Genomic DNA, 25,223 nt, shown 5'->3' on the forward strand with positions numbered 1-25,223 from the left:
GCACTATTTTAATAAACAGTCTATCAGTAAAGGGTTAAAATTTTAAAAGATTCTTCTGCTAAGTAGAGTTGCATGTCATTTGGTTTTTAATCCCAAATTGTGTTATAATATGGCCCCAGTTTTCTTGAAAATTAGATGAGGAGGGCAACCCGGGTGGCTCAGTGGTTTAGCACCGCCTTCAGCCCAGGGCGTGATCCTGGAGACCTGGGATTGAGTCTCACGTTGGGCTCCCTGCATGGAGCCTGCTTCTCCCTCTGCCTGTGTCTCTGCCCCCGCCCTCCCTTCTCTATCTCTATGTCTATGTCTATGTCTATCTCTATTTCTATCTCTCAAGAATAAATAAAATATTTAAAAAGAAAAAAAAAGAATTAAATGAGGAGTACAAAAATATTTGGTCTGCTTGCCTGCATTTAGTGTATTTATTTCTACAGAAGATTCAAAAACAAGATACTGCCAGGACCTATCTACCATTTCATTCTTGGTAAAAGAGTACAGGGTGCCATATTTTGATCATGTTAGTATTCACTTGGAGTGTCTTGCTCATAGGCGTTCATCAACAAATGTTCCTTTTATCTGGAATTCTTACATTTATCAAGGCATATATGGGAATATATTTCCTTGGTATAGAATACATCACTCTGTTAAATAATAGTAAATTTTAAAGGAGGGGGACTTGGTTGCTTTAATTAAAATTTAAATGGGCTTCCATTTGATATGATTTGTACAATTTTGTATGGATAAAATATCTGCAATGTCAGAGATCCCTTCTTTGATTAACCAAAGTAAAGTGATCTTTCCCTTCCTATTAGTTGCCAGTGTATCTAATGCTTGTATTTTTACTTCTTCCATTGTAGTCCCATTATAGTATAAATTTGCTTAATGTAATTCTACCTAACCAACTTTCCAAATGAAATATAACTCTCCAATTCTTCTATAAACAACTTGACTTGTATGTGTATATTTCTCTTCTCAATAATTAAATTGTAAATCTATTAAAAGTTGTGTTTGCTTTCAAATGTATGCTGCTTGTATTGCTATTATATGATTAAATATTACACGAACTAGATGTTTATATGATAAATAGAGGAATACTTAAAAAAAACATAATAAAGGAATTGGCTAAAACAGTTAATTAGGTTTACATTGAGAAACTATAAAATATTTCAGAGAGAAAGAGAGAGAGGAAAAAACGAGATCCCTGGTGGAATGCCCCTCTCGCTGGAATAGAACAAGTTGGCCCTGACTTGTGTAAAAAACATACGTACCTTGATCTTCTGCTGGCAGTCTTTGATACTTTGATGTGTGTTTCTCTGTATTTATTTTTCTTGTCTAGTTGCTGACTGAACTGCCAACTTGCGTCACAGTTCACAATATCTAGGTATATTAGTAGAGAAAGTCAACACATGAATCCCCAAAACAATTTGTTGGCTAAGGTTTGGTTGAGGAGTCTAAACTCAATAAATTAAATAATTGGAAAATTGCAAGGAAGATTAAATATTATATATGAATTATTAGGTGCAGAAGTTATTTTTATCAATATATTTGTATGGAACTCATTGATATTTCCATTATAGCACTTATATATGATAGAGTTAGTGCTAACTGTATGAAATTCATAGCTCTGCTGTAAAACACCTTCTAATTGTTTCTAATGGATAAATATGATGCTTACTTAAGATGTCCTTTCAGTAATTTCATTTGCGAGAATCTTAAATGCAGAGCTATGTTTTGTTTTTAATATGTAATACCAAAGAATAGTTTTTGAAAAGTTTATGTAGTTATGTTGTAATGAGAATTTAAGGATATTCTGGTTAAAAAAAATTAGTCTTTTCTGTACCTAATGTTAATTTCAGCCTTTTTCCTTTAACTGTATTTTACTCAAGTATAATTTCTAAAGTTTCATCTTCTAGAGGAGGAAATACAGTTTAGTTAGGAAGGATTTTGTAAAAATCAAATTTATCAGATCTGTACAAAAAAATTGACTATTTTTGTTGAAGAACTGTCTTTTAAATAAATTCGTTTACCAATTATATTAAATTTGTTATGTGATTATCTTTCAAGATAGGCACATTTATCACCTTACTTTGTGGGTTTGTTAATTGCAAATAAGTAGGGATTAAATTTTAGTATTCAAATACTTGAAAGGATATATAATTCACAGAGAAATAATTTAAGGATCTCTGATTGCTTTGTTTTTGTATATGTGTCATAGGGAATGATTTTATGTTTCAAGTTAGGCAAAATAAGGAGATAAATTCCTTAACTGAAAATTAAATATTTGAATAATGAATTTGTTTAGTTTTCACATTAGTTTTAAGTTCACTTAAATCAACATTCTATAAACAAATATTTTACTAGATTGAGTTGAGGTTTTTACACTTTGGGTGAACTTCTATTTTGTTTTTGTTTTTTATTACTGAAATTCAGTAGAGAAAGCCAACACATACTGAAGATTGATCAGGAAAAAACTGGATGCTTTTTCCATGTAGCGTTAATGTAATCTTACAGTTGCATACCAAAAAAATCATTATAAAGCATGCATTTCTTTTGGGATATATATAAATCCAAAAGAAGATGTCATTTTGAAAATATTCAGTGTTTATTAATGCTGACTAATATTTTCTGTATATTTTGTTCATCTTCTTTCCCATTCTGACTAAATTTTCCTATCCTATATTAGGTAGATTGTTAGTTGGCTTAAAGAAAACATACATTTAAATGCAACTGGTTGTAAATAAAATGTATTCAATATGTATATTTAGAATAATGTGTGTGGCATTTTTGCTTTTGTGTCTTGTTTGTTTTTAAGATTTGATTTTCAAGTAATCTTTACACCCGATGTGGGGCTTGAACTCCTAACCCTGAGATCAAGAGTTGCATGCTCCACCTACTAAGCCAAGCCAGCCAGGTGTCCCTTGTGTCTTGTTTATATTACCAAATCTTGTATGTTTTCTGGCACTAAATCTTTGTTGTTTATATTTATTGCTGTGCTTAGAGCAAGGCACTTACCCTAGAATGTGTGTCATAATCTTCAGGAAATGTACTTTTAAGGGATCTGCTTAGAAATCATTCTTGTGACAGCTGTATATTTCCTGATGCAGCCCCAGGCTGCATGAAAAAAACCACCAGAGCGTTACATAGACATACACAAAAACAATTAACAAGAGATGAAGTGCCGTCCCAGTAATGCCTAATATGGCCAAAATAGACCCTTCTTTTTCTCCTTTTCTTTTTTTTAACGTCTTTTGTTACAGTAATGACAGAACATCTCTTGGTCTAGAAAAAAAGAAAACTATGAAACAGATCTCTAGGAAAGATATCTTTCAACATAGAAAAATAGTAAATAAATTTACCATATTTTCCTTGGATAATTTTTCAGTAGGCATTTCTATTTTAGTCTGTTGACATGATGCAAAATGATAGATGAGTTATTTTAGTAGAACTTCAAATCTATTACCATTTTAACAGTTCAACAGAATAGAAAATGTAATGAAAAGGCAAATATCAGATTCTGCCATTTATATATTATCCTGTATTTAGTAGCTATAAATTTATTTTTGAGTTTTTTATGTATATGTAAACTGACATATTTAATGTGAATTATTGTCATTTTGTCTGATATCCACATATAATCACATTTTAACGAAATTACTAAATGTCAGTGTTTTCAAATAAAGAGATGTTTTCCTTACTCTTCACTGCATCAGGAATAAAGTGTTATCAGATATCCTGCTTTAGTTCATGGTAGTGATGAATGGATCTTATTGTGGAGAGCTTCTATTTGTATTCAGAGAAAAAGAAGTGAAAAAAATTTTGAATAGGCTTCATACTGAAGATGGCAAATGTTTTCAAGTCATCCAGAGGGAGGAGTCTTCTCCATTAGGAATCCATAGTAAATTTCACTGTAACTATTCTGTATAAATTGATAGCTTCTGCCAGGAATAAGCAAATGATAAATGTGTTTCATTTTTTTTCTTAGAATTACTTTAGCTTTTATACATGCTGAACGTATACAAGCTTCACACACACGCAAAAATGTTAACATTTATGGTTATTTCTTAGGAATTTTTTGTCTGATGAATCTTAAAACTCTTCTGTTTCTTTTGAGTCATTTGAATGTCTTTTTCTCTGTTAAAATATAGTTTTAGGGACACCTGGGTGGCTCAGTGGTTGAGCATCTGCCTTCAGCTCAGGGTGTGACCCCCAGGCCCAGGGATCGAGTCCCTCATTGGGCTCCCTGTGAGGAGCCTGCTCTCCCTCTATGTCTCTGCCTCTATATGTCTCTCATGAATAAATAAATAAAACCTTTAAATATATATATATATATATATAGTTTCAAGTATAGAAAATGAGAATTTTACTCTAGTACTAGTTACAACTTTTATTTTTTAATTTAATTTTTAAGATGTTATTTATTTATTCATGAGAGACAGAGAGAGAGAGAGGCAGAGGAAGAAGCAGGGTCCCTTTGGGGGCCCTGGAACCCAGGAACATGACCTGAGCCGAAAGCAGATGGTCAACCACTGAGCCACCCAGGCAGGCACCCCTCATTACTACTTTTAAATTAGAAAATTTCTCAAAAAAAAAAAAAATTCTCTTACTGGAATAATTATAGTGATATCACACACCTGTATCCTTAGTTGTTGAAAATTCTAAGGTCTGTTTCGGGCATTGCATAATTCAGCAACCAGGAAATATCTGAGCATCAGGAAGATAGTGACTTTGCTTGCATGTAGTAAGCAGTCACTGAACACACACTGTTACTTCTGAATAAAGGAGCAATAAGCCACCCTTGCAGACATGGTGTTGCAGAAGTGTTGTCCTTCTCCTCTTTCTCTATCAGCTGGTCACATTTAATCATAACAGTGAAGCACGTGCATAAAAAGGATCAAAGTATCAAGACAACTAAGGGTTTTCTGATGCAACTCTTCAGGGGAAAAATAGGATTAAAGAATTCAAGATTGAAACGTTGCTCTGTTGTGTTTTAACAGGCAGGTTTTCATTAAGAGTTTATTTATTGACTCCTTTTGTTCACTGACCACCCATCCATGTTAGTTTAAAAGTGCATATCTGAAAAAAAAGAGAACATAATTTAGCTTTTCCTTAGTTTTCCAAATTCTCCTCTCTGGTTATATTTGGAAATATTTTTTTAAAAAACACAAATAATGCAAAATTAGGTATTAATAACCATGTTCCACGTTCCAGACATAAGTATAGATTGCCAGATGTGTTAATAGCTCTTAGATTTCGACATTAAGATGAGCACACTTGTTTATGTAACTAATTGTTGCCAGAAAAAATGCAAACATACAAAACTTTGACATTTTAAGTGCAAAATGCATAAGAAAGGATGCAGCAATGAGATTTATTTAAAGTTCTTTATAAATCAGACCCAAAGGTTTTGTTTGTTTGTTTGTTTGTTTGTTTTAAGATTTTGTTTATTCATGAGAGACACAGAGAGAGAAAGAGAGGTAGAGACACAGGGAGAGGGAGAAGCAGGCTCCATGCAGGGAGCCTGACGTGGGACTCCATCCCGGGTCTCCAGGATCAAGCCCTGGGCTAAGGGGAGTGCTAAACTGCTGAGCCCCCCTGGCTGCCCAGACCCAAAGTTTTTATGTCTCACACTGTTTGGACTCTCCTCAGTCTCATTGTCCATTGCTTATTTTCCTGTCTCCTCAGCTTTTGCTTCCATTCCTTATATGAGGAGAAGATACTTTATTTTCATAATTTAAGATTCCCAGTTGGCCCTTCCTACTACTACTAACTTAATTAAATGAAATAAATGCCATTTGAATAGGAGGAAATACCCAGTTTCATTTACTTAAAAGAGGTGTTTTATTTTCTCGATGCCCATTTATTTTTAGATCCAAAGATCCAAAAGAAATTTCATACAGTACTAGTAAATTTTTCCTGTCTTTTTCCCCTGACTCCTCTTACATGAGTTTTAGCAATCCAGGCTGTCCTCAGCATTATCCGTAAAATGGACAGGTAGCTTCTCATTTTGTGGTTTTCCCTGCTATTCTTGATAACTTGCAACCATTTAACTACTTTTTGAAAATCATTGTGTCTTGAATTAGTAATATTCTTGTATAATTTTCTCTAAAATACTATAATTTTATGTATTTACTTTTTAATTTAATATACCTTTTTTTTTTTAAAGCAGTTGTAGGTTTACAGAGTTCCCATCTACTCCCTCTCTCTTCTCCTCCTAATGCCCCGTTACTTGTATCTTGCATTAGTGTGGTACATGTTACAATGGATGAAGTAATAGTGGTACATCATTTTTAAATAAGGCAGTAGTTCATAATAGGTTCACTCTGTTTTGTGCAGTTCTGTGGGTTTTGACAAATGCGTAGTGTCATGCATTCCACCATTATAGTGTCATACAAAATAGAGTCCCTGTCCTAAGACACTCCCTGTTCTCTCCCCATTCATCCCAGCCTCCCTCACCTCCCCTGAAACCTCTTCTAACAACTTAACCTTTTTACAGCTCCAAGTTTTTCCTTTTCCAGAATGTCACGTAGTTGGAATCAGGCAGTATATGACCTTTCACACTGCCTTCTTTCACTGTCATTTTTTCACTAAGCAGCATGTATTTGAGGCTCTTCCATGTCATTTGGTGGCTTGATAGCTTGGATATTCAACAGTTTACTTATATGTTCACCTTTGGAGGGCATCTTGATTGTTTCTGGGCTTTGGCAGTTATGAATAAAGCTACTATAAACCTTCATGCACAGATTTTTGGTAGAATTTTTGTCCCATTGATCTATTTGTCTATTCTTTTGCCAATACTACAGTATCTTGATTATTATAACTTTATAGTAAGTCTTAGAGTCTGGTTGTAGCGGTTCTTTGACTTCTTTTTAAATATTGTCTTGGCTATTCTGAGTGTCTTGCCTTTCTGTATAGGTTTTAGAATCCTCCGATATCCACAAAATAACTTACTGGAGTTTTTATTGGGATGATTTGTGCTCTGTTCTGTTTCTCTTTGTATTTTAAGTAGAAGCAGGTTGGGAAGAATAAAAAGTGCAGTACTTTATTAAATGAGTTTATAAAATGGTACAAATGGAAATTTTTGGATAACTGGCTACATTTATATCATTATAAATTCTAATGTTTCAAATATTTAAATGTAGAAATGGAAGCTATTCAGAATTTTAATGGAAGAAGGAAGACTTTTCTGAAGCTTCATTCTTTTGCTGACCCACGTTGAAAGAGGCTGTATAAGTTGTATTCATGTCTATGTTTTCATGTGTTTGAAAATTAAAACAACACATTAGGGAAAATGTTTATAAAATTTATTGTTTTCTTTTTCTCATGTGCAAAGTAATAATATAAAGCAGTTGAAGAAAATAATCATATGTGAATAAGTACTAACTAAAAATATAAAGGTTTTCATGGCAGTGTTGTTGAAAGATAAGTTACTATACAATTCACCCACTTACAGTGTCCATTTGATGATTTGAGGCATATTCATGGATAGGCACAGCCATTGCCACAGTCATGTAGAATAGTTTTATCTCATTCATTCATTCATTCATTCATTCATTCATTCATTATTATTTCTAAAAGAAATCCTATACCCTTTAGCTGTCATCCTGGTGTCCTCTCACCACCCCTTAGCCCTAAGCAACCATTAACTTTCTTTCTATATATAGAATTGATCATTGTGAACATTTGATATAAATGGGATCAAAAGATTTTTTAACTGGCTGTTTTTGCTTATTGTAATGTTTTCAAAGTTCATTGATGTTCTTATCAGTACTTGATTTCTGTTTATAACAATGATATTCCATCATGGCTGGATATCTACCACATTTGGCTAATCCATTCATCAGTTGACAGACATTTGGGTTCTTTACACCTTTTGTGAGTAATGCTTATACATTACAATAATAGGCATACAAATATCTCTTTCTGTTCTTCCTTTCAATTCCTTTGGGTATGTACCTAGGAGTGGAGGTGCACGTTTACATGTTAGTAAGTTATTACCTGAGCTTAGTTACAGCCATCTTAGTGAGTGTGCAGTGGTAGGTATCTCATTGTGGTTCTGATTTGCATTTCTCTGAAGACTAGTGATCTTGAGCATCTTCTCATGTGTTCATTGGCCATTTATATACCTTCGCAGAATTATTTATTTGAGTCCTCTGTCCCGGGTGGGGCCAGGACAGAAGGAAGCATCTAACTCTTAGCAATACCTACCTAGAACCTAGCCACAGCAAGTAACCAATGGTAGGATGACAAAAGCTGAAATCTCCCACTTCTTGGGAAGATAATCTTCTATTTCCAACTAGGGGGAGATGGAACGCTGATTCTACCAGTCTGGAGTGGATTTTCTTGATTGCTGATCTGAAAAGAGGAAAGGAGCAGGATTTTGGTTCAATTACTACAGACTCTTCTCTTTCTTTCTTTGTCTTAGTAGAGTTTCTTCAATAAATTTTTTCTCAGTTTTTTGTATGCTCTTAGGGCCATTTCCAGAGACCCTGAGTGGTGGGTTGTTTTTGTTTTTTTTTTTAAAAGAATTTTTATCAGTTTTACTGCAGAGCGGGTTAGGTCCACTGAATTCATGCTATCATGCCAATTAGGGGGAAAAATTGAAGTGCCATAAATGAAGTAAAATTTTTTAAGCTCTCATACTAATTAAATATTCTGTACCTTTAGAGTGGGTATTGTACATCCATTAATTTCTTGAAAGTAATTTTAGCACCTATCTAAATATACAAATTCATGTGCTTTTCCCTTGTAAGTCAGTTTTATTAAATATTAAACTATATACTTACTCTTTAGCCAAGTATTCTTATTTCAAAATTCAAAAGCTTTAAGATAATATCATAATAAATAGATGTCTTCCTATTGACTGTCCCATAGCCAGTCAGTTGAGCTCCCTAGATAAAATCATTATTACTAATTGTTTATATTTTTATAGAGATCCTGTGTGTGTATAAAGCAAGTAAATATGAATACATCTCCTTATCTTTTTTATTGTTTTGTATTATATTTTACCAAAATGGCTCTATAGCATACAACCCCATTTCTATTTCCTGCTTCTCCCCACCCTCAAATTACATACTTTGGAATTTGTTCTAATACATCATAGGGCACATCATTTTTTGACCACACAATTGATATTTAGTAATTATATCATCTCCATACTGATAAGCACAAACTGATTCCTTTGCTTTTATAATTTTGGTAACCTTGATAATTTTATTGTTAGGATTAATTTTTAGAATTACTAGAACTGGTGATTAAAAGTGTGTGTCTTTTTATTTTTTTGTTTTGCCAGATTTTAACTTGTACTCCATAGATGTTAGCCGGTAACATTGAGTAGCCATTTCTGTACATCTTTATAAAAGCTTGATACTGATTTCCTTCCTTCATTTTATCCATATATACATGCATAAAAACATGCATAAATTTTTTTAATTTTTTTTTCAAACATGCATAAATTTTATACATATATACACATTTTCCAATTGTGGAACATTATAGCTCTGTTACCCCTAAGTGTTGTAGGATTTATTTCCCAAAAGACAAAGGCTGTCTACTACATAACCACATTATAGTAATCAGAATATAGAAAATTAATAATCTAATACAACCATCTAATCCTCTAATTCACAAATATTTTTCCCAATCATGTCCTCTATAGCAAAGAAAAAAATTGCTTTTTTCCACCATTTAATCTAGCATCATATGTTACATACATAACCTCTTTCGTTGCCTTTAATCTGGAACATTTCTCAGGCTTTTTGCCCTTTATGACTATGACAATTTAATAATATCTTTTATTATTGAAAACTTCAAAGTACGGAAAACTAGTGATTGTAGCAATATGAACCTCCATGAGCTCCATCACCCAGCTTCATTTGCGGTTAAAGCTTGGCCATGCTTTTTTATTTATATCCTCACTCAATTCTTTACAGACACACACATATATAAACATAGTAGATTGTTTTAAAGCAAATCTAAGACATCATTTTGTGCATGCCGTGAGTAACTTAAGCAATCCCTCAAAGCACAAAGAAGAAAGTAAAAATAGATTACCTAATCTACCACCCTCCAGAAATGGCTATCAGTAGCCTTTAATAATTGTATGTATATAGCTAGAAGTATGAACAGGCATCTAGATTTGTTATAGAAGATAAAAGTATGGAGCTACTTGGAATTTAAAAAGCTTAGCTATTTCTACCAAAATGGAGAAGAGAGAAAGACTAATGTTGGAACACCAGAGTTTATTAGCTTAGCCCTTGTAACTTTTATATGGGCTGGAATGAATAGAAATTTTATGTGGAAATGTTTTTGCCAGTCTTAGCTTTTAAGCCAAACAGGCTTTGTATGATTTATGAACTATTTTTGGTTTGTTCTTACCAGAGAATTTTTCTGCCTTTAGGGAATTCATTAGTCAAAATATCATTGTATTGTTTGTTTCTTTTTGTTACTTTGTCCTGCCAAACAGTTTGAAAAGGTGAGCATTGGGCTAATTAATTGTCTCTAAGAGTTTACTTACTTTTTAGATGCATTAATTATAAAATTTGTAATCTATGGCAATTAAAATTCAGTTGTAATTGTTTCTGATTATCCAGGGCATTTAAATTTCCATATGCATATTAAAGTCCTCTTGTTAGTTTTTTTTTTTTTTTTTAAGATTTTATTTATTCATAGAGACAGAGAGAGAGGGGCAGAGACACAGGCAGAGAGAGAAGCAGGCTCCATACAGGAAGCCCGACGTGGGACTCAATCCCAGGTCTCCAGGATCACACCCCAGGCTGCAGGTGGCGCTAAACCGCTGCACCACAGGGGCTGCCCATCTTGTTAGTTTCTACCCCCAACAAAAGTCATTTGGCAAATTGGGAATTTGTTTGTAATTATATTTAGTCTTTACATCAATTTGGAGAGAACTGACAGTATGGAGTCTTTGATCTATGAACATTGTATATCTCTGTTTAGCTTTCCTTTAATGCCTCTCAGTAGTGTTTATGTACTCTTAAATTTATGTTAAATTTATCCCACTTCCATTTTTCATGCAATTGTAAATGGTAGTTTTTAAATTTTTCATTTTCCTGTTAGTATATTAAAATACAGTTGAGTTTTATTTATTTACCTGATATCCCACTACTGTGTAAAACTCACGAACTAGTTCCTCTAGATTCTTTAGGATTTCTGTATAAGTAATCAAGCCATGTACATTAAAGACATTTTTATTTCTTTCCAATTTGTATGCCTTTTTCTTTTCTTGTACAGTCTACATGCTGTTGGAGTTGTGACTTTGGGAGAAAAGTATTCATTCTTTCACCATTAAATGTGATGACTGAAGTAGGGATATTATAGAACCTGTTTATCAGGTTGGGTGGTTTTCTTCTATTCCTGTTTTGGCTAAAGTTTTATCATAAATGAGTTTTGAATTTTGTTATGCTAATCTGCTCATAATGGCTTTTCTTTTTTTGTCCATTAATATGTTCATTACCTTGACTTTTCACATTTAAGTAAACCTTGCATTCTTAGAAAAAATCCCACTTAGTTGTGTTTTATTGTATTTTTTTCCCATGTTTGTGAGAAGTATTGATTCATAGTTTCTTTTTTCTTGTGATGTCTTTGTCTCATTTTGGTATCAGGTTAATTTTGTCCTCAAAAATGAGTTGTTTCCACTTCCTTTATTTTCTGAAGGATGCAACAAGATTAATAATAAATGATTTTTCTCTTAGTGTTCGATAAAAATTACCTGTAAAGCCATCTGCAGTTTTTTAATAAAAAGAGTTCTAATTAATTCAGTTTCTTTAACTGGTAAGGGGCTATTCAGATTTTCTATTTCTTTTTAAAAAACCAATTTGGTGGTGTTGATTTTCTCTGCTGTTTATCTGCTTTCTACAATGAAAGCATAGGAGTGGTTATCTGAAGCTGGCCATAGGAGAAAAGAGGCCTAAGGAGAAGTGTTTGGAATGATAGAATATCCTGTATCTTCATCTGGACAGTGATTACACCAGAATGTTTATTGTCAGAAGTCATTAAAGGCACATTGGAAATTAGTTCATTTTATTGATTGTAACTTATGCCTCAATAAATTGATTTTAAGACTTATAAATAGGGACTCCTGGGTGAGCATCTACCTTTTGCTTAGGTCATAATACCAGGGTACTGGGATTGAGTCCCACTTCAGGCCCTCTGCAGGGGGTCTGCTTCTCCCTCTGCCTGTATGTCTCATGAATAAATAAAATATTTAAAAAATAAAAATAAAAATCATCTGAAAATTATTTCATAATTTTTTTTGGCTACTTACAGTTTTTTGGTAACAAAGTGACAGAAAATCCTGACACTCAGGGCCCCTGGCTGGCTCAGTTGATGGAGCATGAGACTCTTGATCGCAGGGTTGTGAATTTGAAACCCACATTGGATATGGGGATTACTTAAAAATAAAATCTAAAAAAAAAAAAAAAAAAAGAAAAATCCTGACACACTTTCAAGATTCCTGAGAATTAAAATAAAGAGCTAAGTTCTTCATTTTATCATGTGAATGCAGTAGAAAGCTAAATTTGAGACCATGTTGTAAAAATCTATTGATAAAAAAATTTAAGATTATGAATTACATAATATTAAAGCTTAAAGGCAACTAACATTTTTTTTTAGTGTGCTTTAAGGAAACTGTTAGGATGAATTTCCAGCTATACTAATTTTTTTCACTGTGCATGAAGTACTTTTTCTCTCTTTGGTAGTTAATCATGTTAGTGCTTTTTCTGAAATTGTGACCTTTGAGTGGCATTATATTTTAGTGCTTAAGGATGTAGACTAAAGAGCTGGACCATCTGCTTTTGCATCCTGTCCTCTCTACTTCACTGATTATGCAGCCTTGAGCAAAGTTTTTATCCTTTCTGTGCTTCACTTTATTCATGTGGAAAATGAGGATAATATTTACCTCATGAAATTGTGAGAATTGAGTTATTTAATATACATAAAGTGCTTAAATAGTTCTTGTGTGGCATGTGTGCTCCCAGTGTTATCATAATCACTATTTACCTTTGAGACAGTAGTGTTCTGTTTAGAAGTATCCAGTTTTCTTTGTTCGTAAAGCATCATGAATATGTCCTTAATGTGTAAATTTATTTTCTGGTAAAGCAGAAGCAGCAGAAAAATAGTATTAGACTAGAAGTCCAGACATTTCATTCTTTTGTGTCCTTTTTTGGGTACTTAGGAAAAAAATTTAGTGCTTGGTGTTAGTAACCTGTAATATAAAAGGCATTATTGAAAGTTTTATAGCAATACCAATTAAATACCACTAATTACTAGTCCTAATTAAGATCACATGTCATTTAAATTTATATCTAAATTTATACAAATCTTACATGAAGCCACCTTTATGAGGTAGATTACCTCTAAACTAACCAGAGTTAGTTTCTGGTTTTAGTGATTTATTGATAATGTAATCAGAATCATTTCCTGTATTATTTAGTCATCTTTCGATTTTAGAAAGGAAAAGGACTACATTGCTTATAATTCCTATTATCCTTTGGGGATTAGTAATCAGTGTACTGTGGTTTATACCTTTATTCTTAGAAACTGATGAGTAAGAATAATGTTTTGCCATTTGGAGATGTGCTTTTTCATTTTCTTTAAAATTTCCTTTATCAAATTACTTCTTCATATTCTTTGGACCAAATAGTTTATAATCAGAATATTTTAGGTTTAATCCAACAGGATTATTGTCTTTTAATAAAAACAGTGTTGCCTCAGGGAACCTAGGCGGCTCAGTTGGTTGAACATCTTGGCTCAGTTGGTTGAACATCTTGGCTCAGGTCATGATCCCAGGGCCTTGGGATGGAAACTGCTTCTCCCTCTCTCTCTGCCACTCCCTCTACTTGTATTCTTTCTCTGTCAAATAAATAAAGTCTTAAAAAAAAACCACAACGTTGCATCAATTATTTTGTTGTAAGAACAAAATTGGTGTTTATTTTTAATCCTATTGATTATCCTGGCAAAGGGTCTTGTTATGAAACCTCTAAGACAGGTTTTGTGTGTGTGTGTGTGTGTGTGTGTGTGTGTGTGTGTGTGTGTATATCATATATATATATGATAAACTCCCATCACTTAATGTTTGGAGCCACTTTAATATGATGTGCTTTAGCATATAATTTAGTTTGCTACTTCTCTAATTGGAGATTATATATTATTAATTACTTATAAAAAGCCATGCTTTGTTTTATTAGGTTTAATTTTTCCAACAATAGGATGTTGCAGAGCAGTGTAGAATGGATTATCTGGAGTTAATAGTTAATGTAATGTGGAACATAAAATTACATTCATAGAACTCTATTCAAAAGAATGTTAAGAAAAACACTGAACTCTGAGGAAAGTCTTTAAGTATACATTACTTTTTTATTTTTAAGATTTTATTTATTTATTCATGAGAGACACAGAATGAGAGAGAGAGAGAGAGAGGCAGAGACGCAGGCAGAGGGAGAAGCAGGCTCGCTCCATGTAGGGAGCCCGACGTGGGACTCAATCCTGGGTCAGGCCCTGGGCTGAAGGCGGCGCTAAACCACTGAGCCACCCCGGGGTACCCAGTATACGTTACTTAATAACATTGGAAAGCAGAAGCACCTGGGTGGCTCAGACACTTAAGCCTCCGCCTCTGGGTTTCACCCTAATGTTACCCCCTCAACCCTAGTCCTTCTCTCTACATGAAAGTACCATTACTAGTTTATGATTAATATTCTCAATATTCTATATCTAACTATACAAGTATATCCAGTACATGTATATATCACTGATTTTGAAACAAACCTGAAACAAAATATTCACGCTCTTTTGAATATAGTCTAGAGATTCTTTTACTCTGTGCAGTACCTACAACTCCTAGAGATATACCCATCTCTTTGGGTAGAGCAGAGCCCATATGCCCGTTATTTTTGAATTACTAAGTCATTGTTCCTTTTAGTCTATGTGATATCTACTACTCCCAGAGAAAGACCTGTTTCTTTGGGTAGACCCCATATAGTTCACAAATACCACATATTTTTCAGAATATAAGAAATTTATTAGTTTTTGGAGGTGGTGTTATACAAGAGAATTTTCTCTATGATGGAAACATTTTGTATCTGTGTTGTCCAGTATGGACTCATGTGACTGTTAGTCACTGAAAATGTGGCTAGTACAATTAAGAAACAGAATTTTTAATTCTTTTACATTTGAATTAAATTTAAATAGCTCTGTGTGTGAACAGTGACTACTATTGAACAGGAGGCATCATGGTTTAATGAAAAAGCTCTAGAGTTAGATGTACCTCACTGTCAGTGTTGGTCTTGCTATATTCTATTTAGCTGCTCATACAACTTACTAAATCTTAGTTTCTCATACACACAATGGGAGCCATAATTCCTTCTCCAAACAGTTATACACACAAAAAAATAACGTTGTTTAGAAAAAGGATTAGACATAAATATACCTAAGTGATATGCCTGGTAAAGGAGTCGAGAAGGAGAAAAATGGTCCAAGTCGACTGCAGCCTTGGGGCAGTTGGCTGGCTTAGTTGGTAGAACATGGGACTCTCAATCTTAAAATTGTGAGTTTGAGCCCCACACTAGGCATATAGCTTACTTTTTTAAAAAAATTAAAAATTAAAAAAAAGTAGATGATAGCCTTATCAGGAATCTTTTGTCAGGGTAATCAGTGTGAAATGTTACTCGTGTATGCAACATTAATGTTTAGAAATTTATCTTTCCTCTGCGTATTCCTTTTTTTTTTTTTATTTTTTTATTTTTTATTTTTTTAACGATAGTCACAGAGAGAGAGAGAGAGAGAGAGAGACAGAGACATAGGCAGAGGGAGAAGCAGGCTCCATGCACCGGGAGCCCGACGTGGGATTCGATCCCGTGTCTCCAGGATCGTGCCCTGAGCCAAAGGCAGGCGCTAAACCGCTGCGCCACCCAGGGATCCCTCCTCTGCGTATTCCTACGTAGGAATTCCTACATAGTTCCCCAACCATAACAAGTATATTTGAGTTTCTTTACATATTTTGCAACTTATGTCACTCAAATACTGGTGTAGGAGATCTACCATATTCTTTATAAATACTACATAGGATAGAGTCATTTGGATATTATTGTGTATTTAACCCTTTAATTTATTGGTCTTAGAATGCTTCCAACTTTCGCTATTAAGATCAGTATTATGTATTTTTTTTTAATCTTTTTTTAAGTAGGCTCCATGTCCACCATGGGGCTTGAACTCATGACCCTGAGATTGAGTCACATGCTCAAAAATAAAAATCTTTTTTAAAAAAAGAGTTGCAGGGCACCTGGATGGCTTGGTGGTTAAGCATCTTCCTTCAGCTCAGGTCTTGATCCTGGGGTCCTGGGACTGAGTCCTCCATCAGGCTCCCCACAGGGGGCCTGCTTCTTGCTCTGCTTATGTCTCTGCCTCTCTGAGTCTCTCATGAATAAATAAATAAAATTGTAAAAACAAATAAAATTTTAAAAGTTACATGCTCTCTCAACTGAATCAGCTAGGTGCCCCTAAAAACAGTGTTATATTGATCACCTGTGTTTTTTAGGTAAATAGTAACAAGTGGTATTGCTAAGTCATAAAATATGAGCATTAAATAATGCCAAATTGGGAGGCCTGGGTGGCTCAGCAGTTGAGGTCTGCCTTTGGCTCAGGGCATGATCCCGCTGTCCCAGGATCAAGTACCACATTGGGCTCCCTGCATGTAGCCTGTTTTTCCCTCTGCCTCTTTCTCTGTGTCTCTCATGAATAAATAAATAAAATTTTTAAAAATAATGCCAAATTGGTTACCAAGTTGCATATCCACCTGTTTATATAAGTCTGGCTTTCTTGTATCCTCACAAGTATTAATGTCAGGTTTTATGCCTATTGATTAATAACTTTGGGTTTTAACTGAATTTTCTTGAAAAGTAGAGTATACTATGTTATACTATAAAATTATAGAAAGTAGTAGTATTAGGGCCATGGGTTGGAAAAGAGACTTTAAATATAACCAAGTATGTATGAAAATTTTATATATGATTAAGATAGAAGGTAAAATTTCAAATAAGGCAAGAACAAGCAGTCATACTTTTCTACCCCTGTCTTCTGCATCACTGTTGGAAGGTGTGAAAATGTGGACCTACTCCTCCATCATTCTAAACAGCCTCCCTGTTTGTCTTCAGACCATCACAACTAATTTTACTGTTTTAATCAGTTGCCACATAAAGTTCAGGATTCCTATGCTTCATCCCTCCATACTCTAATCCCAGTACTGGTGGTTCCTCCTTCAATTCTCCTTCCCCATTTCAATCTTTTGTGTAGTAGAGTACCTATTAGCATCTGAAGAAAATTTTACTCATTTGTCCTTTTCTATTTAGAATGTAAGCTACACTAGGGGAGGGATTTTGTTTATTTTCTTCACTGCTGTATTCTCCTCCTATCTAGCAGCATGTTTTCAGTGAATATTTATGGAATAACTTTATTTAATATCTGGCATTAGAAAAAAAGAATTGTTAAGGGGACCTGGTTGCCTCAGTCGATTGAACATGGTGACTCTTGATCTCAGGGTCCTGAGACCTGAGATGTTTACAAAAACTCCTTTTAAGTAATGTAGTAAACCTTTTTCTTTTTCTTACCAGAAACCCCATACTGGGCATAGAGCTTACTTTAAAAAAAAAGAAAATGAAGGAAAAATGTTGTTAGCTCTTTATCTTAACACAATTCACAAAATCATGTTGGAAGTTGGAAAAAACCCACAAAACCTAACAAAAGAACTTATAAAAGCCTTAGAAGTAGTACATTTTCTTAGAGTAGGGAATTCATTCTTGGATGCATGTAGTTTTAAGAAAACACTTCATTTGAACTAGTAATTATTACAAGTTAGTATAGGGGCATCTGGGTGGCTCAATCAGTTAAGTGTCTGCCTTTGGCTCAGGTTGTGATCCCACAGTCCTGGGATCAAGCCCTGTATCAGACTCCCTGCTCAGTGGAGGAGCCTGCTATTCCCTTTATCTCTGCCTGCCACTCCTCCTGCTTGTGCTCCCTTGCTATCTGTCAAATAAATAAATGAAATCCTTAAAAAAATCTTAGTTAACTCTTTTTTTCTAACAAGTTGATCTACTGAATTATATACCTTTGATAAACTATGATCATATCATTTTATTTTGCCTGAGCTATAGTGGCTTTGTCATTTCAATTTAATTTTGAAAATAAAATTCCATTTCATTACTAATGAATTTTGGCTATAAAGTATTATGTGGGCTATTTAGTCTTTTTTTTTTTTTAAGATTTTATTTATTTATTTATTTATTTATTTGAGAGTGAGCAAGAGAGTACAAGCAGGGAAGAGGGACAGAGGGAAAGGGAGAAGTAGACTCCCCACTGAGCAGAGTCAGATCTATCTATCTTTCTTTTTTTCTTTTTCTTTTTCTCTCTCTTTCTTTCTTTCTTTCTTTCTTTCTTTCTTTCTTTCTTTCTTTCTTTCTTTCTTTCTTTCTTTCTTTCTTTCTTTCTTTTCTTAAGATTTATTTATTTGAAAGAAAGAGTGAGTGAGCGAGCAGGGCACCTGGGTGGCTTTGATGGTTAAGTGTCCAGCTTTTGATTTTGGCTTGGGTCATGATCTCAGGGTCGTGTGATTCAGCCCCATGTCAGACTCTGCATTTAACCAGGCATCTGCTTGAGATTCTCTTTCTCCCTCTGCCCCTCCCACTTGCTCGTGTGTGTGCTCTTTCTCTCTTTCTCAAAATAAATAAAATCTTAAAAAGAAAAAAAAAGGTCTGAGTAGAAGTTATATGGCTGTGTGGACTTAACTTTTACATTGTAATTGTACATGTTCTCATTTTATGCTTTCCCCTTTACCTCTTACAGTTCTTGACATGGCAAGACATGTGCCACTCTATCGAGCTCTGCTGGAATTGCTCCGGGCCATTGCTTCTTGTACGTCCATGGTGCCCCTACTGCTGCCTCTTTCTACAGAGAACGGTGAAGAGGAAGAGGAACAGTCAGAATGTCAAACTTCTGTTGGTACATTGTTAGCCAAAATGAAGACCTGTGTTGATACCTACACCAACCGTTTAAGGTAGTATACTTGGTTCATTTCTCTTGATTGTGCTTCTACCAGTCTTTTTAAAATAGCTTTGTGTTTTTTAAATGACATATGTTGATTAAGCACACATGCATACAAGCAAGATCTAAACTACAAAGAAAAAAATATCCACCAAATCCTACAGAAACATTTATTACAATGGCTTATCAGACTTCTCCTTGTGTAGTCTTAACAGGTATAGGTTTGGAGTTTATCTTAAATTTTGTTATATTGTACCTAGTATACAGATGGATGCTCATTTTAGTCAGTACTGAGACCAAAGACACGTTTTAGCACCAATAAATACATACTAGCTGACATATTCTTAATACTGCCGTTACTCATTGTAGATTCCTATATTTTACTTAATCATCTATTAGTGGACATTTGGGTTATTTTCTGTTTATAACCTCAGACATACATCTTTTGAAGCTTGTACAAATCCCCACACAGTAGATTCATAGAAATAGAATTGTTGGGTTTATGGATTACTTCTGTTTCATTTTGATATATGATACTGTTCATGCTATAATCTTTTTTAGAAGTGAGAGGATTCAGTTTTGTTGTATTTATAGTAAAGTTAATATTTATCTTCTTGGTAAATTTGTTAAATGAATTTTTGGCTTAGGTTTATACCTCATTAGATTCAGATGTTTACAAAAACTCCTTTTAAGTAACGTAGTAAAAATTGTTCTTAGCAGAATCTGTTCAGTGGTTGTCATTTAATGAAATTTTGATTTTTAAGGTATTTATACTGCCAGTGGAAATTTATTCTTTTGGCAGTGGTCTTTTGAATCAGATAATCTTCTTTACCATCTTGACAATGTATTTGTTCTACCTATTTTCACTTATTTTTTTTATTAAAATACTAAAATTGGAGAAACACGATATACATCAAATGATGGCAGAGAATTGGTCACTGAAAAAGTAATTTTTTTCTTTATTCTGTTGCAGTAATTTTGTACTTATTTATTTTTTGTACTCACTATCGCTTTAAAAGGTTGTGACTCACTGCCAGGCAGTTAAGAATTGTGACTTGGATAAAAGATTAAAGAAGAGGCAGTTGGTAGAAACATAAAAACCTGTAGGTTCATACTATTCTTTTACCAGGGAAGGAATACGTAAAGGTATATAATCTTTGATGGAAGATTATTTGTGTTATAGAGAAGAGAATATGATGTATGGTCCCATCATTCATCACGGCAAAAATCTTAACAAGAAATGTAGGCGGCTGGCATACCTAAAAATAGTGTCATGTCATAATTGAACTGAGGGTCTAATCCTCAAATTGAGCTAATGTCTCATTGAACATCCAGTCTGTACCCTGGCAATCTCTGTTCCTTACTGTATAATAAACATATTTCTTGACAAAATAATATAAAATATACAAAGCTTTGAAATTGCCCTTGTGTATATTTTTAGGGGAATCTTGTCCTGTGTTTCTGTACCTCATCTTACTGCGTTTTGAGGTGTATAGTACTAATTGATAACAAAATTGAAAATATATGAAACGTTGAGTGTTTTTTCCCAGGAAAATTTTATTTCTTGGATGAAAAAATTGTGTGAAGATGTGGAATGTAGTCATAATTAACTTTTATTAAAAATAATATCACAAATTTATGGTGGTATGTGACAGTAAGACCATTAAAATAAGAACAACTCTTTATATTATATATTTCCTTAAGTTATAATTTCTGTTGGATCCTGCAAAAATGGTGTTATACTGTATTGAATTCTAAGGTAATTATGGAAGATACTTATTGCAGTGAATGGGCTTTGTGTACTTAGAGCACCTTTTTTGTTGCTTTTCCTAAGTTAATATATTTCCTGTTTCCATAATATATGCAGTATAATTTTTTAAAAGTAAACTTGACTTCTGTATAAAATATATTGATGATTCACTATAAAATACAATTTCAGATAGAGGGTAACTGACTTTCATTTAATTGGAGCTTTTTGTTTTCCTCCTTTTCTACTGGAAAAAATTACTCTTCACATTCTTTCCTTCTTCAATAAGAAAAATGGCACTTCAGGCTTCTAAATCCTGTACCAATGAAACATACATGTAAAGATCATAATGATTATTCAGTTTGTTTTATTTTATCTTTACAGTGACTGTACAGTAACCTTTTAATAACTTGTTTTAGTGATAAAGTAACAATGTTAGTGAGTTTTACCATAGGATTTGAATATTCTTAGGACTATTCATGATATGTATTATATTTTACAACCTGTGTTAGAAAAGGAAACCATCAAAGACATACATGTTATAACATCTCTACTTGCCTTTCAACATTTGGTACATCGAGAATTCATTTTCCACTTCATAGAGTGAGAGGATAAAATATATTATCTTCCAGCCTATCAGGACTAAAGATGTATTTCTTTTCATATTTTCATTATAATAGAACTCTGATAAAGAGATCAGCATAGTCCACTTTCCTTATAGACTTCATACCCACAGAAATTGGCTAAGTTTAATTTTAACACTGTCTGAAAGTATAAAACTTCCCCTCCCCCTACCTGCCTACCCCAGCCCATCTGTATTTTTTTAAAAACCTAGTATACTCTTGAGAATGGTCAAGGCAAATATGTTCTGTTCATTGATCATTTCTGGGTAAGCCTTGTTGTATTATCAGAGCTTAGAGGTATGGCCTTGAAAGTAATGTATACGTGTATTTCAGCTCAGAAAATTTTTACATTATTTTTATCTCTGCCCTCAGTAATAAATGTAAGGGTGAATAAAGTACATCTTTTTAGTATAGTTTTTCTTTTTTTCTTCTTAAGTGAGAGCTAGTATTTGTTTACTAATTATATACCTTATTGGCTTCTTTCCTTTTTAACTTCTCATTTGTTCCTTTTTCTTTTTTTTTTAAACCAAGCATACACAAAGGGCAGTAATTTTCCCTTCAAATGAAATTTTAATATGTTTAACCATTTGGTATCTTAAATAAAAAATAGATTTGCTGTGTGCTCTGCAAAAGGTCTCTAGTTGATAATTGTGGTTCATTTCATTTAAATTATGTCTCCTTTATATCTTTATACAATTTTTGTCTTCTTATTGTGGATGAGAGAATTGAAATGTTTTGATCCAGTGCTGAAGGGAAGTTTACTTTCCTGCTAGGAATAACCTGATTGAGATTATTCTGTCGCTAATTGATTTTGACCTCAAAATTCAAAGAGTGAAGGAGATTATGACTCAGCCCCCAACCACGCTAGAAACTTTCTGTAAGAGGAAACAGAAAGTTACTGTTAAGAAACTGTAAAGGCAGATAATTGACCTGGATATTGCCAGACTTGTGTGTTAGAAGTTTGTGTTTGGGGCACCTGGCTGGCTCAGTCGGTTAAACGTCTGCCTTCAGCTCAGATCATGATCCCAGGGTCCTGGAATCCAGCCCTGTGTTGAGCTCCCTGCTCAGGCGAGAACCTGCTTCTCCCTCTTCCCCCTGCTTCTGCTCTCTCTTGCTGTCTCTCTCAAATAAATAAAATCTTGAAATCTGTGATTGTATTTAGATAGCAGAGAGCTGGCCTGGTCACAAGAGCCTGTCTGATTTGTTCATTTAGCAGATTGCTTGTTGAATGTTCATGAGAGCATAGCAGGAAAATTGGATCCTTTTTCTAAGGGACTGACAGATAAATGAGGTAAACAATAACTAGACAGTTTTAATTACACAGTACATGGCATATTAGAAGAATAAGATATTACTGAAGAATCAAACCTGATTTGGAGACCTAAAAAATAAGAATTAGCTAAATAAAGTAGGTCATTCGTTGATATACCAAACTGAGAATAATGTTAGCAATGAAAGAAAGTATCACATATTCAGGGAAACCTAAAGAAATTTTGTATGACTGGGTATGGTAGATGAGTGGGAGATGAGGCTGAAGAGAAAAGCAGGAGTTAGAAGTTGAGAAAGGGTGTATTTACGGTTACTTACTCTTAAGTGTGGTGATAAGCTACTGAAAGGATTTCAGAGATCAGATTTCATCACCCAACTTTATCTATATACCCTAAGCCTTGAGCAAGAATGACTGCTAAGAGGAGGAACTAGAGTTGTTGCCACAGTGGCACAACCCCACAGGAATGCCTTTTATGCCTAGTAGTTCTATGATTAGTGATTTTTTGCTATTATGTGTATGAGATATAATTATATATTCATCTCCCATCAATGTCCACACATACATATATCTAAAAAGTAGCTTCTGAATTTTAAGTTTTGAAAAAATAGACTCTAAGATGTGTTTCAAATGCCCTTCAATTATAATTATACCCTAATAAAATGATGATTTCTTATGGGATAGTTTGATGAGTAATGTAGTACTCTGGTGGGGTTGATATTTGATGTAAACCAGAGCACTAGAGAATGAATGTAGTACTTCTGGTTTATAATATCCCTCTTTTCTGACTTAAAGTTGACCATTCCCCAGGCAGTTGTTAAATATTTACTGTACATTAAACTTCCTAAAGTCAATACTATTTTAATATTCTTTTATTCATGATTCTATATTTTTACTATCCACCACCTTCCTTAACCTGTCCTTTCAAGATTCACAATATGTAACTGTATAGAGCTGATTTGAGTCTAATGGTTAACATAGACAAATTGATTATTATTGCTTTTGACTGTTAGTAAGCATTAAATCATGAATAACGTTCCCTTTTGGAAGCACAAAAGAATAGGCAAAAGTATCACTTCCAAATAGAGAATTTTATATTCAACATTTTCCAACTGAAATAGACAAGATTAAAGGTAATTAGTCATCAGAAATTTTTTCGGGATTTGATTTTTTAAAATGTAGATGACATGTTTTGTCCATTAATTGTGTAGCCATCTGAAAACAGCTGTGCCTATAAGGTTAAATGTAATTTTCTACTTAGGCCATTTTCTTCCATGATCTATCACTTAAAACCTACACAGTATTGGAGCATTTCAGGATGCTTTCATCCGGAAATTTTGTATTTCTTTCTTGTTCCTTTGACATTTTTTATAATAATTTCACCAAAAAATGGGGAAATGGCTAATTAAACTATCAATATTGGTTATATTTAACTTTGCCTCAGTCATTTAAGGTAGCTTATTACTTTATTTCAGAGACATTGTTCAAAAGCCACCTTAGTAATCGCTTTGGTAGAAAGAACAGAGGACTTCCAAAATGATAAAGAGCTCCATTTCCTTTGCTTGTCCACTGCTATCCTAGGCGCCTGTGAAGCAAAAAGAGTTGAATATTTATGCACACATAAATACAGGGCTTACACTCTAAGTGGAATTAAATCCCTTGTTGGTGATTACAAATTTTCCTAATCATAAACACTCTTGTCTTTCTGGTAATCCTTTCTTTCTTGACTAATGAGAAAAAATTCCTGGCTTCTTGTTTATTTTATTCATAAAGTCTTAATTTCTAGCTTTTTCCCTTCAGTTTTGTGATTTAGTGACTTTTGTGTTTAATACTTTTTAATATTTAGGCCTACAAGCAGTGGAAAGAAATAGTTCCTCAGGGACCAAAAGAGCTAGAGAGATGGTGAGGAAACGCATTGAGAACAAGAGAGCACGTTTATCAAATAGAAGACAAAAATGCATGCAAGGTGTCAGCAGAGTTACTTACCCACTTGCCAAAGACAGACTGTGATAGGTATTCATTGATGCATTAATCCAGAGTCACTGCCACTTAATTTTGTACCAATTATAGGGGGTCAGAATCTGATGAAAACAAATTATCGTTAACTGTCAGATTGATGACTTAGGCAGGCAGAACGCCAGAGTATTCCTCGCATGCCTTTTGTTCTGCCAGTGTGAAATAATTTTGATTAGTATAGTATTTGTGTTTCGGCCTCTGTGCTTTTATTGATTTCCTTTCTTTTTTCTTGAGAATTACCCTGGAATTGTGCCTCAGTTGTGCTCCTTGCTTAGTGGAGAGCCTGCTTCTCCCTCTCCCTCTCCCTCTGCCTGCTGCTCCCCTTGCTTGTGCTCTCTGTCAAATAAATAAAATATTTAAAAAAAGAAAAAAAAGAGTTTAACATTAAAAACTTACTAATAGGGATCCCTGGGTGGCGCAGCGGTTTGGCGCCTGCCTTTGGCCCAGGGCGCGATCCTGGAGACCCGGGATCGAATCCCACGTCGGACTCCCGGTGCATGGAGCCTGCTTCTGCCTCTGCCTGTGTCTC

General features: G+C 34.0%; 1 protein-coding gene across 16 annotated transcripts in view; it reads left to right on the forward strand.

Annotated features, from left to right (window-relative positions):
- Positions 1 to 25,223, forward strand: part of BIRC6 (baculoviral IAP repeat containing 6) — a 230,691-nt gene that overhangs the window by 166,970 nt on the left and 38,498 nt on the right. For all 16 annotated transcript variants that reach the window (XR_005372291.1, XM_038561234.1, XM_038561222.1 and 13 more), the window contains one exon: positions 18,844 to 19,054. Coding sequence is in view for 15 of the 16 variants with exons in the window: in XM_038561234.1 (XP_038417162.1) it covers positions 18,844 to 19,054 (211 nt within the window). In the remaining variant the exon portion in view is untranslated. The remainder of the gene's footprint in view (positions 1 to 18,843; positions 19,055 to 25,223) is intronic.

The sequence above is a fragment of the Canis lupus genome, chromosome 17 (assembly GCF_011100685.1).
Source record: "Canis lupus familiaris isolate Mischka breed German Shepherd chromosome 17, alternate assembly UU_Cfam_GSD_1.0, whole genome shotgun sequence".
Classification (NCBI taxonomy): domain Eukaryota; kingdom Metazoa; phylum Chordata; class Mammalia; order Carnivora; family Canidae; genus Canis; species Canis lupus.